Source organism: Moschus berezovskii, chromosome 16, assembly GCF_049115385.1.
Source record: "Moschus berezovskii isolate FMDL1 chromosome 16, NW_MosBer_1.0, whole genome shotgun sequence".
In the NCBI taxonomy this organism is placed as follows: domain Eukaryota; kingdom Metazoa; phylum Chordata; class Mammalia; order Artiodactyla; family Moschidae; genus Moschus; species Moschus berezovskii.
In genome coordinates this window covers 46,320,094-46,333,863 of record NC_142475.1, presented here as the reverse complement: position 1 = coordinate 46,333,863, position 13,770 = coordinate 46,320,094, and the positions used below count along the sequence as shown (strand labels likewise).

The following is a 13,770-nucleotide window of genomic DNA, read 5'->3' as shown; positions in this document are numbered from 1 at the left end:
ATCAGGGTCTTTTCCAATGAGTTGGCTCATTGCATCAGGTGGACAAAGTATTGGAGCTTTAGCCTCAGTCCTTCCAATGAATATTCATGGTTGATTTCCTTTAGGATTGACCAGTTTGATCTCCTTGCTGTTCAAGGGACTCTCAAGAGTCTTCTCCAGCACCGGTTTGAAAGAATCAGTTCTTTGGTGCTCTTCCCATTAGCTATCTGTTTTACATATGGTAATGTATATGTTTCAATTCTACTCTCTCAATTTGTCTCAACCTCTCCTTCCCCTGCTGTGTTCACAAGTCTGTTTTTTCCATAATATATATTGTCACTCAGCACTTGACCTGTTTGGATGACAGTGTCTGGGAATGTGTGTGATGGAGGAAGGGGGAGGACACCACTGTGTCCATCTCTGGAGCAGACATGAGTCCTCTGTGGGGATGTACACCATGAGAGTGAGCAGCTGTCAGGAGTTCTTACTAACTGGACAGGGGCAACTCAGTTATGTCCTGCAGACATAATGTCCAATGGAAAGAAGTAAGCAAGAGAACAAGAAGTAAGAAAGAGAGCATGTAAGGAAAAACACACCCCAAACTTAACACTGTCCAACAAAACACAAAAATGCATACCCGATCAAAGACGTTCATTAAAGAGGGTGTTTCCTGGGAGGGGAGTACCATGAGACTTGAGGTGAAGAGGAAAATGAAACAAGAGAAGGACTTTGAAAGATCAATGATGAGGTGTTGGTCACACTTTGTACTGGACATCAAAAGAAAAAGGACATATATGATGGAGGTGTTTTTGCAAATCTCAAAAACAAATGTATTAATAATAGAAGGCTTACACAATAATCCCTGGGGTGACTATATAGATTTTACATTTATTATCAGCAGCAGCAAACAAAATATACAGAAATAACAGACGCTACATATAGTAAAATTCAGGTATAACAGAAGGTCTATTAATTAGGGCCTAATCTCAAAGTGACATCAGGTGTGTTAGGAGCAGCCTGAAGGTGGGAAATTTATTCTGGTGGGAACAGAGCACACAAGGTTCCGTGCACACAGTTTTTCAACACAGAGTTTTAACACCAAGTGGTAGGATCTAATACAATACTTCATTGTCTAATGCATTTCCCTACTGTAAATTATTAAGCAGGGATCCAGTATTGACATTTGTATTCTAGCTTAATAGTTATTACACATATTATTCCTTATCATTACAATGTGTGTTCTAGTAAATGAACTTTCTACCCACTCAAATAATTCGAGGTAAAGTCCAACCTGAACTTATTAGCAAGGATAATCCCTGTACATAGTGACTGGCAGAAAATATGAAGAGAAACAGAGAGTCTACCTTTTTTATAGAATACAGGAACCATGATTTCACATATAGTGAAGTCAGAGTCACATTTCTGCTTTTTCTTCACTCTTGCCAAATAGGAATGTAGACCCAGTAAGTCACATAACCCCTCATCTGACCATCAGGAACCCGCTGCACAGTTGGACAACTAATACTTAAGGGCTGTGTGTTTTTGCCTTTACTGCCTTCAATACACAATTCCATTTGCTATTCCTTTGTTCTAACTGCTGTTTCTTAAACCTGTCTTGAAAAGAACTATGGTAATCTTCATCCTCTGTCTCAGAGATGATTTCCATCTTCTGAATGATGAGTTTAATAAGCTCATGCTGTTTTTCCAGAAGAGAACCGAGATCCTTCAACCTGAAAGGAAACACATTTCATGGGTTAATTTTCAATTATCCTTTCAGTCCTTGAGTACAGAAAGGCTACGTACTGGGTTCTAGATCAGATTAACTGTACCGAGGGCTTCCCTGGTGGCTCAGATGGTTAAGAATCTGCCTGCAATGCAGGAGACCCGGGTTCAATCCCTGGGTTGGGAAGATCCCCTGGAGAAGGAAAATGCACTCCACTCCAGTATTCTTGCCTGGAAAGAATATGGACAGAAATCCCATGGACGGAGGAGCCTGGCAGGCTATAGTCCATAAGGTAGAAAAGAGTTGGACTCGAGTGAGTGACCATCACTCTCACTTTCAGCAGTCATGATCCTCTTAATGAATACATATTTTAAAAGTTTAAGTGGTTCTCCCAAGTTTAATTTTTGTCCCCATTTTAAAGATTAAAACACGGTTGCACAGGAAGGTTAAACGCCTTGCCTAGGGTCATCATGTAGTTAGAAAACAGCTGGTAGGTCTTTGAAAGCAGGTAAATTAACCCTGAAGCCCTTAGGCTTCACCACTGTATACTGCATAGTTTCTCCAAGGATCCTCAAAGCTTCTAGAGTTTTGATGTAAGAATTCAGACAGCTGATGAAGAATTCAGTTTAAGATACTGTTGGGCAAAATGATCTGTCAGTAGCAGCAAATAAGTTGTTGGGTCTAAAAAGAAACAGTCTCAAAATCCTCAGTATACTAGCCACATCATCAATTAAAGCATGACAATATAGATAAACACAATTAGACAATATAGACTTTTACTATTCATCATTATTTACAGTGTTAAAATTTTCAAATACAGATAAAAGGAAAAATACATACCGGTACTTTTGCTTCATCATTTCTGTTTCTAAAGATGTATCAACATTTGGTATTTCTTGTCTCGTTTCATGGGGGCAAAAGATATAATGAAATACACCACGCTATGGGATAAGAGATCAATAGTTATTCAGGTAGAACTCCATTCAGGAACTAATTCCTGAACAGGTGCCATCAGTTAGCTACAAGGTGGGCATGCCAGCACAAATATTCAGAGACACAATCATCACTCTCAAGGAGCTCACGGCCTCTTGATAGAAATAGACAAATATAAATAGCCATAAAATGAAGTCACACATGTAACTGAGGAATGTATAAGATGTATAGTTAATATAGAAGATGGAATAAACTGGAATAGGGGATTGTTTAGGAAAAGGTGTGACTGAACCATATTATATTTTCTCATTAAAAACATCCAACACAAATAGTGGTATTTTACACATGATTGGTTGTTATTTCTCTCAAACTGCTCTGCACCATTATCCAACACAACGTAATGTCACATGGGGAAATTTCTGAAATACAGTTTTATTTAAATTTAGTGTCTTTTTTCTTATTTATTTATTTTTATTGAAATGTAGTTGATTTACAGTGTTGTTAATTCCTGCTGTACAGCAAAATGATTTGATTATCCTTATATATACATTCTTTTTTAATATTCTTTTCCATAATGGTTTATCATAGGATTTTTTGCTTTTCTTAAATATTTTTAAAATTTATTTATTTTTAATTGGAGGATAACTGCTTTACAATATTGTGTTAGCTTTTTAATGTCTTTTAAACCATCTGTGCACTGCAAAGCGTCAAGGGCAGGTGTGAAATGACCAGGAATGAGGTAACTGTAGCCATCCAGGCAAGAGGAGATGGCCACTTGCACAGGCCACATGGGAAGCCAGGTGGACCAAATGTGGGATCAACTGGGTGCGAAGGTGAGAAAGGGAAAGGAGATGGATGCCATCTCTCACAGGCAAAGGAATGGTGCTGACATCCAGTGAAACATGAAGGTCTGGGAAGAGATGGGATGGTTTCACCCTCTCCCTGTAGGGGATGTGGAGAGGAGGTGAAACAAGAGGAGCAGAGATCATAAGTGTGCTTTGCATGAGTTTGTTCTGAACAGCAGTATTTGAGGTACCTTGGAGATACACCAGAGAAGATGTCATATAGACAGTTGGCTACAGGGGCCTGGAACTCAAATGAGCTCCAGGCCAGAGAATCAGCTGCTGAGCGTTCTGTTTCAATGGTGATGGCAACTGCAGTTATGAGAGAAATCAAACAAAAATAATGTAGTGCAGAATAAAGCCTAAGCCCATACTGAGATTGACCTTATCATTTATAACTACATAATGGAAACTCAACCTATAAAGAACTCAGAAAGAATTAGAATCCAGTACTTCTGACTGTTAGTGTAAGTTCTTTTTCCATTATAATGCAATAGCCTTGTTCAGTCTTTGACACTTTGTATATTTTCTGTAATGTACCTGTGTCAGTACCTGTGTATATATACACATGTATTCTATATAAGTACACACATATCTGCACACATATGTAAGTCACACATGACTAGGAAGAACAAATGAAGTATACCTACACTGGTCCACCCACCCTCTACTCTCACTGGGGGGATGTGGTACGTATTTAACATGGAGGCTATGGATGAGCCACTTGGAAGATGGGAACTTTGCCCATAAATGGGCACCCTTAGGAATAACACAATGAATGAATGTCAATATAATATGATTGATGACAGTATTTGTCACATGTACTTACTAATATCCCCCTGCTGTATCTGGGTCTGTTGGGATACACGACGATGGATTTCTGATCAACTTTGTGTAGGAACCAGAGCGGCAGCTTCTTCTCCAAGCTGGTGTGAAGTTCCACCTAAAGTATATTTGGGATTTATTGACAAGAATCACTGATGTTCTTGGTCCAGCCTCTAACTCCCTGGCTGGCCAAATGCCAACATAGAAAGAGGCTCAGGCAATTACCCAGTTTCTCTGCTGAGATTGTTGGGGGAAATCTTTTTCGTGATTACTGACTCTCAGACCAGGACTCTCAGGAATGCTACACTGACACAAAGAACTGGCAGGGTTGGGTACCTCTCAGGGCTAAGACAATACCTAACTGTGTTCTCAGAAATCAGCAGTGTTTATTCATGAATAATTGGGAAGTCATTAGTAAGTTCAGCAAGTCGTAATGAAATATAACACTTACCTGCATGGCAATTCTCTTCAACAGTGCATGTTTCTGGACCTCAGCAATGTCACCAACTGCCAAACCAATCTGAAGGACAACAGGGCAGCGAATCACTATTGGTTTAATGACTCATCTAAAAATGGGTGTGTAGGCCCTTTGACTACAGTCAGAGTGGGCTTGAAATTTACTCGCAGGGCCTCAAGACACTGGGCTTACACACCGTACGGAAACCTGCAAAAGCCTGTAGACCTTTGGAACAGTGGTGGTCACATCAGCTGGTCCAGTAGTCCTAAGTGTTCTCATGAAAAGTGAGGGCACACAGATTAACCTGCACTTCATCTTAACTTAAAATGAAAATATGTTACTTTTGGACAAGACAGGGGTGAATGAAAGTCGCTCAGCCATGTCCGACTCTTTGCAACCCCATGGACTACATATAGTCCATGGAATTCTCCAGGTCAGAATACTGGAGTGGGTAGCCTTTCCCTTCTCCGGGGGATCTTCCCAACCCAGGGATAGAAACCCAGGTTTCCCACATTGCAGGCGGGTTCTTTACCAGCTGAGCCACAAGGGAAGCCTGGGATTAATGTAGCCATGCAAAATGGTTGCAAACTTCAGGAGTTGAACTTGAGGGAAACAACAGTGACCTGACAACATGGAAAAGCTAAAACATTAAACTGAGGGAATGGAAGGAATTTATATCTTCCATATATTTTGGGAGGAAAAGGTACCCTTTAAAGGTGAGTGAGGCTCTGATAAAATCTCCCTCTAGAAATCCATGGCTAGGTAGAATTAACTGAGGTAAGCTGTCAGCTCAGTTCTACTGAACTTGACTTAAATTAGCTACATTCACTCACTCTCTCATCACTTGTTAGGAACTTCATACCTGTCTATGCTGAATCAGTGGTAGCCAGAGAGAAAAAACCAGTCCGTGCTCTCAAGGAGCTCAGAGTCAAGTGAACTCCATGAGAGAAGGACTTTGTCTGCCTAGGACACTACCGTATGCCCAGTGCTTAGAACAGTCCATGGGACTGCAAGAGTCGGACATGACTTAGTGAGTCAACAACAGCATGAGTCAAAACATTAAGTAGTCTGTATTATTTTTTTTTTCTTTCCATCAACCCTGCCTACAACAGTCTCTGCTGCATAGTCAGATTCAGACAAAATGTACTGAATGTGTGCTTGTCCATTTATTTATCTATAAATATTTATTTCTATGGACAGTCACACATTCAGTAACAATTTTGCCAGCGAAGGCTCCCCACGGACCCGGAATTAGGATGTATGTCTGTCTGCATCAACCAAGATGCCCGTGGCCGGAGCAGACTCTCTGTGGAAGAGAACACTTGTGTCTGCTGAAGGCATCCAGGCTCTGACTGGCTTAGAGGTGGCAGCTGAATGCTGCCGATGCCCTCTGCATGAGCGACTCTTTCCTGCTTGAATCTCCAGAGGGTCAATGAGAGACCTAGGGCAGAGATGAGGTCTTAATCTTTCATTCCATGAAGGTCTCTGCCTAACCTCTGACCCTCAGCCCAACTGCTAAGCAGCACTCACCATCATCATTACTTTATTACTCTGTTGATACTTTGTACTTCTTCATGGCATTTATCACCCCTGTGATGTCAGGCTACATATTTATTTGTTTACTACTCATCTTCATGACAAGTTTATAATCATGTCAGGGCTGGGTATTGGTCTGTTTTGTTCACCACTGTTGGGCCTGGATCAGTGTCTGGCATTTTGGTGGGTTCTTGGTAAATATTTGCCAAATAGATGTACCTTAGCATCCCCCCCCCCACAAAGAGAAGGCAATGGCACCCCACTCCAGTACTCTTGCCTGGAAAATCCCATGGACGGAGGAGCCTGGTGGGCTGCAGTCCATGGGGTTGCTAAGAGCTGGACACGACTGAGCAACTTCACTTTCACTTTTCACTTTCATGCATTGGAGAAGGAAATGGCACCCCACTCCAGTGTTCTTGCCTGGAGAATCCCAGCAATGGGGAAGCCTGGTGGGCTGCCGTCTATGGGGTCACACAGAGTCAGACATGGCTGAAACGACTAAGCAGCAGCAGCAGCAGCATCCCCCAGCCTCACACTGCCTGGCTCGCCCCATGTACTAATGAATGTTGAATGAATGAATTTTATAGCAGTTCCTTTTCTCCCTTCGTGAAAGGAGACAAAAGAGGCTACAAAGCATTATCATTCTTAAATGTTCCAAGTGATCTACTGACAGCAAGCAGAAGGATAAATTACTTACAAGTAAATTCATGAGGACAATTGGGACGAACAAGGTGAATACAATAAGGTGTACAAAGGACAGGAGTGGATACTCCAATTCATTCTTCAAATATGGCTCTAGGAAGGCATCGTGATAATTGATGTCTCCTAGCATCATGCTGAAGGTCTGCATTATAGAAAGGAACGGAGAGCTGAAAGCATCCTGGGAAAAGATAGTAAGGGGAAAATGAAACTCAAAATGCATATAATGAAAAAAATGTTCCCTAGAGAGTAAAATGATAGAAATCACATTTTAAATACTTAAAAAAAAGTCATAAGCATATGCTACTGAAATACAGTGATAAGAACTATTAATACTAAGAAAAGTACAGTAATCTTGCCTGGGAAATCCCACAGACAGAGGAGCCTGGTGGGCTACAGTTCATATTGTCACGAAAGAGTTGGATGTGACTAAACAACAAAAGCAACAACAAAAGTCATCACAAAGATCTTTTTTGCACATATAACAAATCATCATGCACTAGACATAAACTTTCTGACAATGGAAGAAGTCATTTACTTTTCCCTGTAATAAAAATTGTGTGAATGCTATTATATCAGATTAAAAATATTCAAATATTGTGAGGTTATTATGAATTTTGTACACCATTAAGATTTATGTGTAAATATGTATTCCCAGTATTCATAGCAATAAAATCAATGACTCATGCAAAGGCCTCACCTGGATATTCAGGAGCACGTAAAAGCAGAGTCCAAAAGCCACAAGAAGGAACACGAACACAATTGTCGATTTCAGCAGAGTTTTCATGATCACCTCCAACATCACGATAAAAATTCCACACTTTTCAAATCTAGGGACGTTTTGAAAATTACAACATTTATTCACTTTTCTGCTGAAGCTAATTTAATTCAGTGTCGATAGTTATGAGGCACCAGGTACTAAGTTTCATAGATGAGATCATTGAGGCCATCTACTTTCAGAGAGGGACACGAGAATGTGTGAAGAGTCAAGGCTTTTATTTTCAAACTGTCAAACTGCTCTGTTTCTTTTGTTTTTACTTCTTCCTAATGTTTATCTTGAATTGTTTTACCACTTGGCCACTGAAAATTATTTCATAGCTTCCCAGTATCAAAGATAATGCTACCAATTGCTTATGGGCTTCCCAGGTGGCAGAGTGGTAAAGAATTCGCCTGCTAATGCAGGAGACGCAAGAGACGTGGGGTCTATCCCTGAGTCGGGAAGATGCCCTGGAGAAGGAAATGACAACCCACTCAGTATTCTTGCCTGGGAATTCCCGTGGACAGAGGAGCCTGGCGGGCTACAGTTCATGGGGTTGCAAAGAGTCGGACATGATTTAGTGACCACACAACAACAACAACAAAGGATGTAGAACTCATTCAAGCTGGTTTTACCTCTGAAGATACAATAAGAAGTTCATCCAGTAGAGGAATATAGCAATTGCTCCACACTGCCACTGCACATATGCTGGTATCCTGATGAACAAGGGTGACACAAATATGATGCTGGTTGTGTAGATGATCCATTCAGCCGCGTTGTCTTTATCCAAAAAGTAATTCCTTTTCTGGGGTTGAAAAGAATAAAGAATTACCACATGTAGAGCCTGAGACCTGGCAACTTATGGATGGTTATATATATGTAACCAGTAACAACATTTTTCTGGCATTACAGCTGGTGAGAAGTTTATGACAAAGGGCCACCAGCTCTTGCCATCCTGGACTTAACTCAGAGTCTTGGGTACAGATCAGTATTAGAGGTGCCCCAGCCTCTCCTGCTGACCTGGCATTTTGGGAGCCTAAGCAATTCTATAAGTTTCGAGGCTTTACTCATAAAGTTCACTCCATCTTAAGGAAACTCCTGGGGGGCTGCAAGTTGTTTTAGTAATTCCTTTCTGTCTATATAAGGACATGCACGTGGATTTCTCAGGATAATGAACTAAAGCTGCTTCTAAGGAGGTTTGGGGCCTGTGCTAAGACTTAATTACCATAATGATTTGGTGTCATCTGTTCTTAAATATTTCATGTTTTGAACATCAGATTTCCTATAGGGTAGACAATTTACATATCAATAAGGAACTGTTGAGACCAAAACTAATAGAGAAATCATACAACTTTACAGTTCAATATAAACTATCATTTGTAATTCTCATCTTTAAAAAATAAAAATAATGACAAGAGAGATTAAATAATATGCCCTAAATCATTTAAGGAACAGTGGAACAACACAGTCTTAACTCTCAGAATTGTGACAATTTAGTGGAAATGTGTATGTGTGTGTACTTGCGATGTATAATATCAGACAAATGCAAAGCACTGTTATTACTACAAACATTCTTTAATGCAAATATCCTTGTGCTTATATCATGTAACATAGTAAATTCTTTCAGAAAATGAGGCATTGTTTAAAAGCTATATGACTTATAAAAAACACAAAATTTATCATCAAAGACCTACACATAATTTATATAAACCTTGGGTTTGATCTGAATGTGTGTTCACCTATTTAAAAAGACATTGTTGTCATTGTTGTCTAGCTGCTAAGTCATGTCCAACTCTTTGTGACCCCACAGACTATAGCCGGTTAGGCTCCTCTGTCCATGGGATTTCTCAGGTAAGGATACTGGACTGGGTTGCCATTTCCTTCTCCAGGGGATCTTCCCTACCCAGGGATCAAACCTGAGTCTCCTGGATTGGCAGGTGGATTCTTTACCATTAAGCCACCTGTAAAAATTATGCAATAAAAAGGTTCCCCAATTTCATTGTAACTTGAAATTTTATCTAATAAAGTAAAGCATTCCTATTAGGAAAGGAATTCAAAGATCCATTTGAAATGGAGTCTTAAGCCAAATAAACAGTTACACCTAAAATTCTGTAAACAGTGACACTTAAAATTATCAAATTTAAAAAAATCTCTGTGTTAGCAAAATATGAAATATATCTCAGAGAAAACACAGAAAAGTCTGTCAAAAGTTCATTGGAGCTGGGCAGACACATATGTACTGATAAAACTGGAACCTCTTGCTTCAGATAAATTATATAGGCACCATCCAATGCAGGAGCCTTATCTGAAATTATGTAATTTCTACATTTCGATGAGTGTATACTTGGTATTTCTGATTTATACATTCATCCAGCTATGCGATTTTATTCTGACATAAATTGCTTCAATAATAGTTTAGCAATTGATCTATATTTTGCATATTAAAATATTTTCAACTGTAAAGACATAAAACATATCATGTACCTGTTGGAAAATTTGGGCCACTTCTTTGCAGTATCCTAATATACTTGATAGCAAAACTAAAATCATACAGAAATTTATAGCATAGGAGTTCTGAAACAAAAAAGACAAACAGTTATAAAGGATATCAAAGAAAACAACACTTTTCTTCATCATTTTCACTATTAAACATTTGTTTTTCTCTGCTTTTATTTCTAGGTACTGGCAATTTTTGCTTTAAACAGATAACTCTTGTGATGCCAATATAAAGACAACACAGTCATTTCATAATGTCTTTATTAATAGAGGTTGCCAATTGAATTCTAAAAGAAAATGAACCTATAGATCTATATAATTTTTTAACTGTGGTAAAATATATATAACATAAAATTTAGATTTCAAAAATGTTACATTTTACATATAGAGTTACCTTTTAAAACATACAATTCTGTGGCATGAAGTATATTCACAATGTTATACAACTATTACCTAGTTCCATGCCTGTTCCATCACCTCCAAATGGAAATCCTGTCCCTGCTAAGCATCACATCCCTCATCCCAGTATCCTTGGCAGCTAGAAATCTGCTTCCTTGTATATGCTTAGTTGTTCAGTCATGTCTGACTCTTCGCAACCCCGTGGACTGTACCCTGCCAGGCTCCTCTGTCCATGGGGATTCTCCAAACCAGAATACTGGAGTGGGTTGCCATGCCCTCCTCCAGGGGATCTTCCCAACCTGGGGATGGAACCCAGGTCTCCCGCATTGAAGGCAGATTCTTTACCATCTGATCCTCCAGGGAAACCCTTGAATACTGAGGTGGGTAGCCTATCCCTTCTCCAGGGGATTGTCCCGATCCAGAAATCTAACCGGGGTCTCCTGCATTGCAGGCAGATTCTTTACCAGCTGAGCTACCAGGGAAGCCCATTTCCTTGTATATCCTATTTTAAATTTTTATACTTCAGCCCCCACCTAAGCTAGGTACATGTCAATGTACCTGATACATGTGAGGTGCATTGGTTCTCATACATGTCAATTCCTTTTGTTAGTTGATAAGCTCATTTATTGATCTATTTATTTATATTCCCTCTCATTCTATAAAGGGTTTTAGAAGTTGCTACATATATGAATTCTATAAGCTCTTTGTATTAAACAAAGTCTTGATAGTTCAGATTTATTATGAGATTAAAGTATTTTCTAAAGAAAAAATGCCCCACAGTTCTGAAAATCTCTTGTTTTAAAAAGTTGGAATATAAAAACCAATTGAAGATACCTTGGTGTCTAAAATTTCTGAATGGTCACTAGTTTCATTGATGATTCCAGTTGAGTTGAAAGCCATACCTGGTCTGATACTGACAACAAGAAAGGTCATGGGAAACAGACCAAGACAGTAAGATCCTAGGTTCAAAACATGGGCTCTAAACCCATAAGCCAACCTACAAAACATAAGCAAACCACAACTGAGTAGTTTCAACCACAAATATTCAGTTAAGATACCTGCAGAAAGAGGAGTTATAGTCTCTTCTGGAAATGTATTTGATACATTCATTGAACCTGAAAGCCAAAGATTTTGGAATTTGCCTTTTTCATTTCCAGAAAAGGAAACATAACTTCCTAGGAAATTATGACTTACTTAAAATCTGTCACCAATTAATGGAAGGAACTTTAGCTCTGACTCCAAGTTGAATGCTCTTTCCAGGAATACTGTTGTTACTTCATTGTCTGCTAAACTGCAGAGCTCAGGAATGCTTCTTTGTGTTTTATATAATGATCCCCCCAAATATTTCATTTAATGCCAAACATAAATTAATATCAACATTTTTAATACCAAAATTTGCTTTTGACATATTTCTTTTTTAAAGTATAAAAGATTAAAAGTAATAAAATATAAAGTATTCCAATACCTTTAAACAATTATTTAGAAGATTTTTTTACAATCAAATATTACTGGGTCAGTTTAGTTTTTGTTTTGAAAGATTTTTAATAAATTTAATGACAGCATCATTCAAAAGAAACACTACTTAATACCCACCATTTCATAAGTAAGTATTCTTTACACACAGGGTGGTTGAGAAGCTCTATGCGGTTATGTTGCACCATCGCCTGAGAAATAATGAAAGATCAATAAAAATACAATCACATTAAACTCGAGTATAAACTCAGCTTTTTGTTTGCTGACTTTATAACTTTATTTTAATTTTATCAAAACATTTGCTTATTTTAAAATTTGAAAAATCAAAAATTATATCAAGAATATATTTCTTTATAAAAAAACACAAGCTAGAGAGAACCATTTTATACAGATGCTAAAATGATTTGCATAGAACAGATGTGAGAGTCAGTTGTCATCGCCAGTCTTACGGGCATAATATCCACACGTCTCTTCTTCCTTCACACTCCAAGTCCTCAGTAAGCCTTTTAAAGATTTTTTTTTTTCCCCCGACATGGACAATTTTTGAAATCTTTATTGAATTTGTTACAATATTGTTTTTTGATTTTTTTTTTAATTTTTTGCTCTTTTTTGGCCATGAGGCATGTGGGATCTTAGCTCCCTGACCAGGGATTGAACTGGTGAACCAGCACCCCCCTGCCTTGGAAGGGGGAGTCTTAACCACTGGATAGCCAGGAATTCCCATCAGCCAGCCTTTTAGATTTCACCTTACATTGACGGCTGGTACCATGGTCTGTATCAAAGGCTTCCACGTAGGGAAATGAACTCATTTAAGGTAAATGAAAGTTCTTAATTGATCTAGAACAGTGCTGTCCAATGGAACTTTCTGCACTGATGAACATTTCTATATCTATGCTGTTTAGCAAAAGAGCTACAAGCCACATAGGCTTCTGAGGGCTTGAAACATGGCTACTGCAAATGAAGTAATAAATTTTTAACTTTATTTTAGTTTTCATTTAAGCAGTCACATGTGGTTCAGTTACTATATTAGAGAGAATAGATCTGGATCCTACGCCACCATTTGCCATCCAGCCTTCAGATATGTTTTCTTTCACCTGCATACAAGTTTTTGTGCTGTCAATATTTACACCACAAGTGTGCCGCTCCACGTGGCTAAAATCTGTTGAAACTAGTAGCTGCTGTCCTTTTAGACCAGAAACCCACCCAGCTGATACCTGTTTTCCTCTGCAGTTATTTGAGTTTGAAACTCCTGGTTTACCTTGAAGCAGATTGTCTTCATGGCTTTCATGACCTCACTTACAAGAAATGTAAAAGCACTCTTTGGAATAAGAACTGGTTTGGATCCAGTCTCTTGAGAAATTTGGGTCCAAACTGTGCGATTAGCACCTGCTTTCAGATTGGGTTCACTCTTCCAGAAGGATATAAGAGCTGCTGAGAGGTTTGCCTTTACCCTGGAGGCCAGTGGTTAGCTGAATTTAGAATCGATGACTGTAAACTATTGCCCCCTGCATTTTCCTGGGGTTTTACACTGTTGGAAACTCTTATGTTTGTATGTCTGCATTGAAGTGGATGGAGGTAGGAGCAGATGTTGATGGTCAGCCTGTGTTGTTCATGGTTTATTGGATTCTGGGTTGGGCAGGTCTAGAATGAC

General features: G+C 38.9%; 1 protein-coding gene across 1 annotated transcript in view; it reads right to left on the bottom strand.

Moving 5' to 3' along the window:
* Positions 1-567: 567 nt before the first annotated feature.
* Positions 568-13,770, bottom strand: part of TRPA1 (transient receptor potential cation channel subfamily A member 1) — a 57,064-nt gene continuing 43,861 nt past the window's right edge. Inside the window, exons 18-27 of the mRNA XM_055431955.2 lie at positions 12,240-12,310; positions 11,481-11,643; positions 10,236-10,325; positions 8,387-8,556; positions 7,695-7,824; positions 6,993-7,175; positions 4,754-4,822; positions 4,307-4,420; positions 2,543-2,643; positions 568-1,709 (exon numbers count right to left, since the gene is read on the bottom strand). Coding sequence (XP_055287930.1) covers positions 1,505-1,709; positions 2,543-2,643; positions 4,307-4,420; positions 4,754-4,822; positions 6,993-7,175; positions 7,695-7,824; positions 8,387-8,556; positions 10,236-10,325; positions 11,481-11,643; positions 12,240-12,310 — 1,296 coding nt within the window. The 3' untranslated portion in view covers positions 568-1,504. The remainder of the gene's footprint in view (positions 1,710-2,542; positions 2,644-4,306; positions 4,421-4,753; positions 4,823-6,992; positions 7,176-7,694; positions 7,825-8,386; positions 8,557-10,235; positions 10,326-11,480; positions 11,644-12,239; positions 12,311-13,770) is intronic.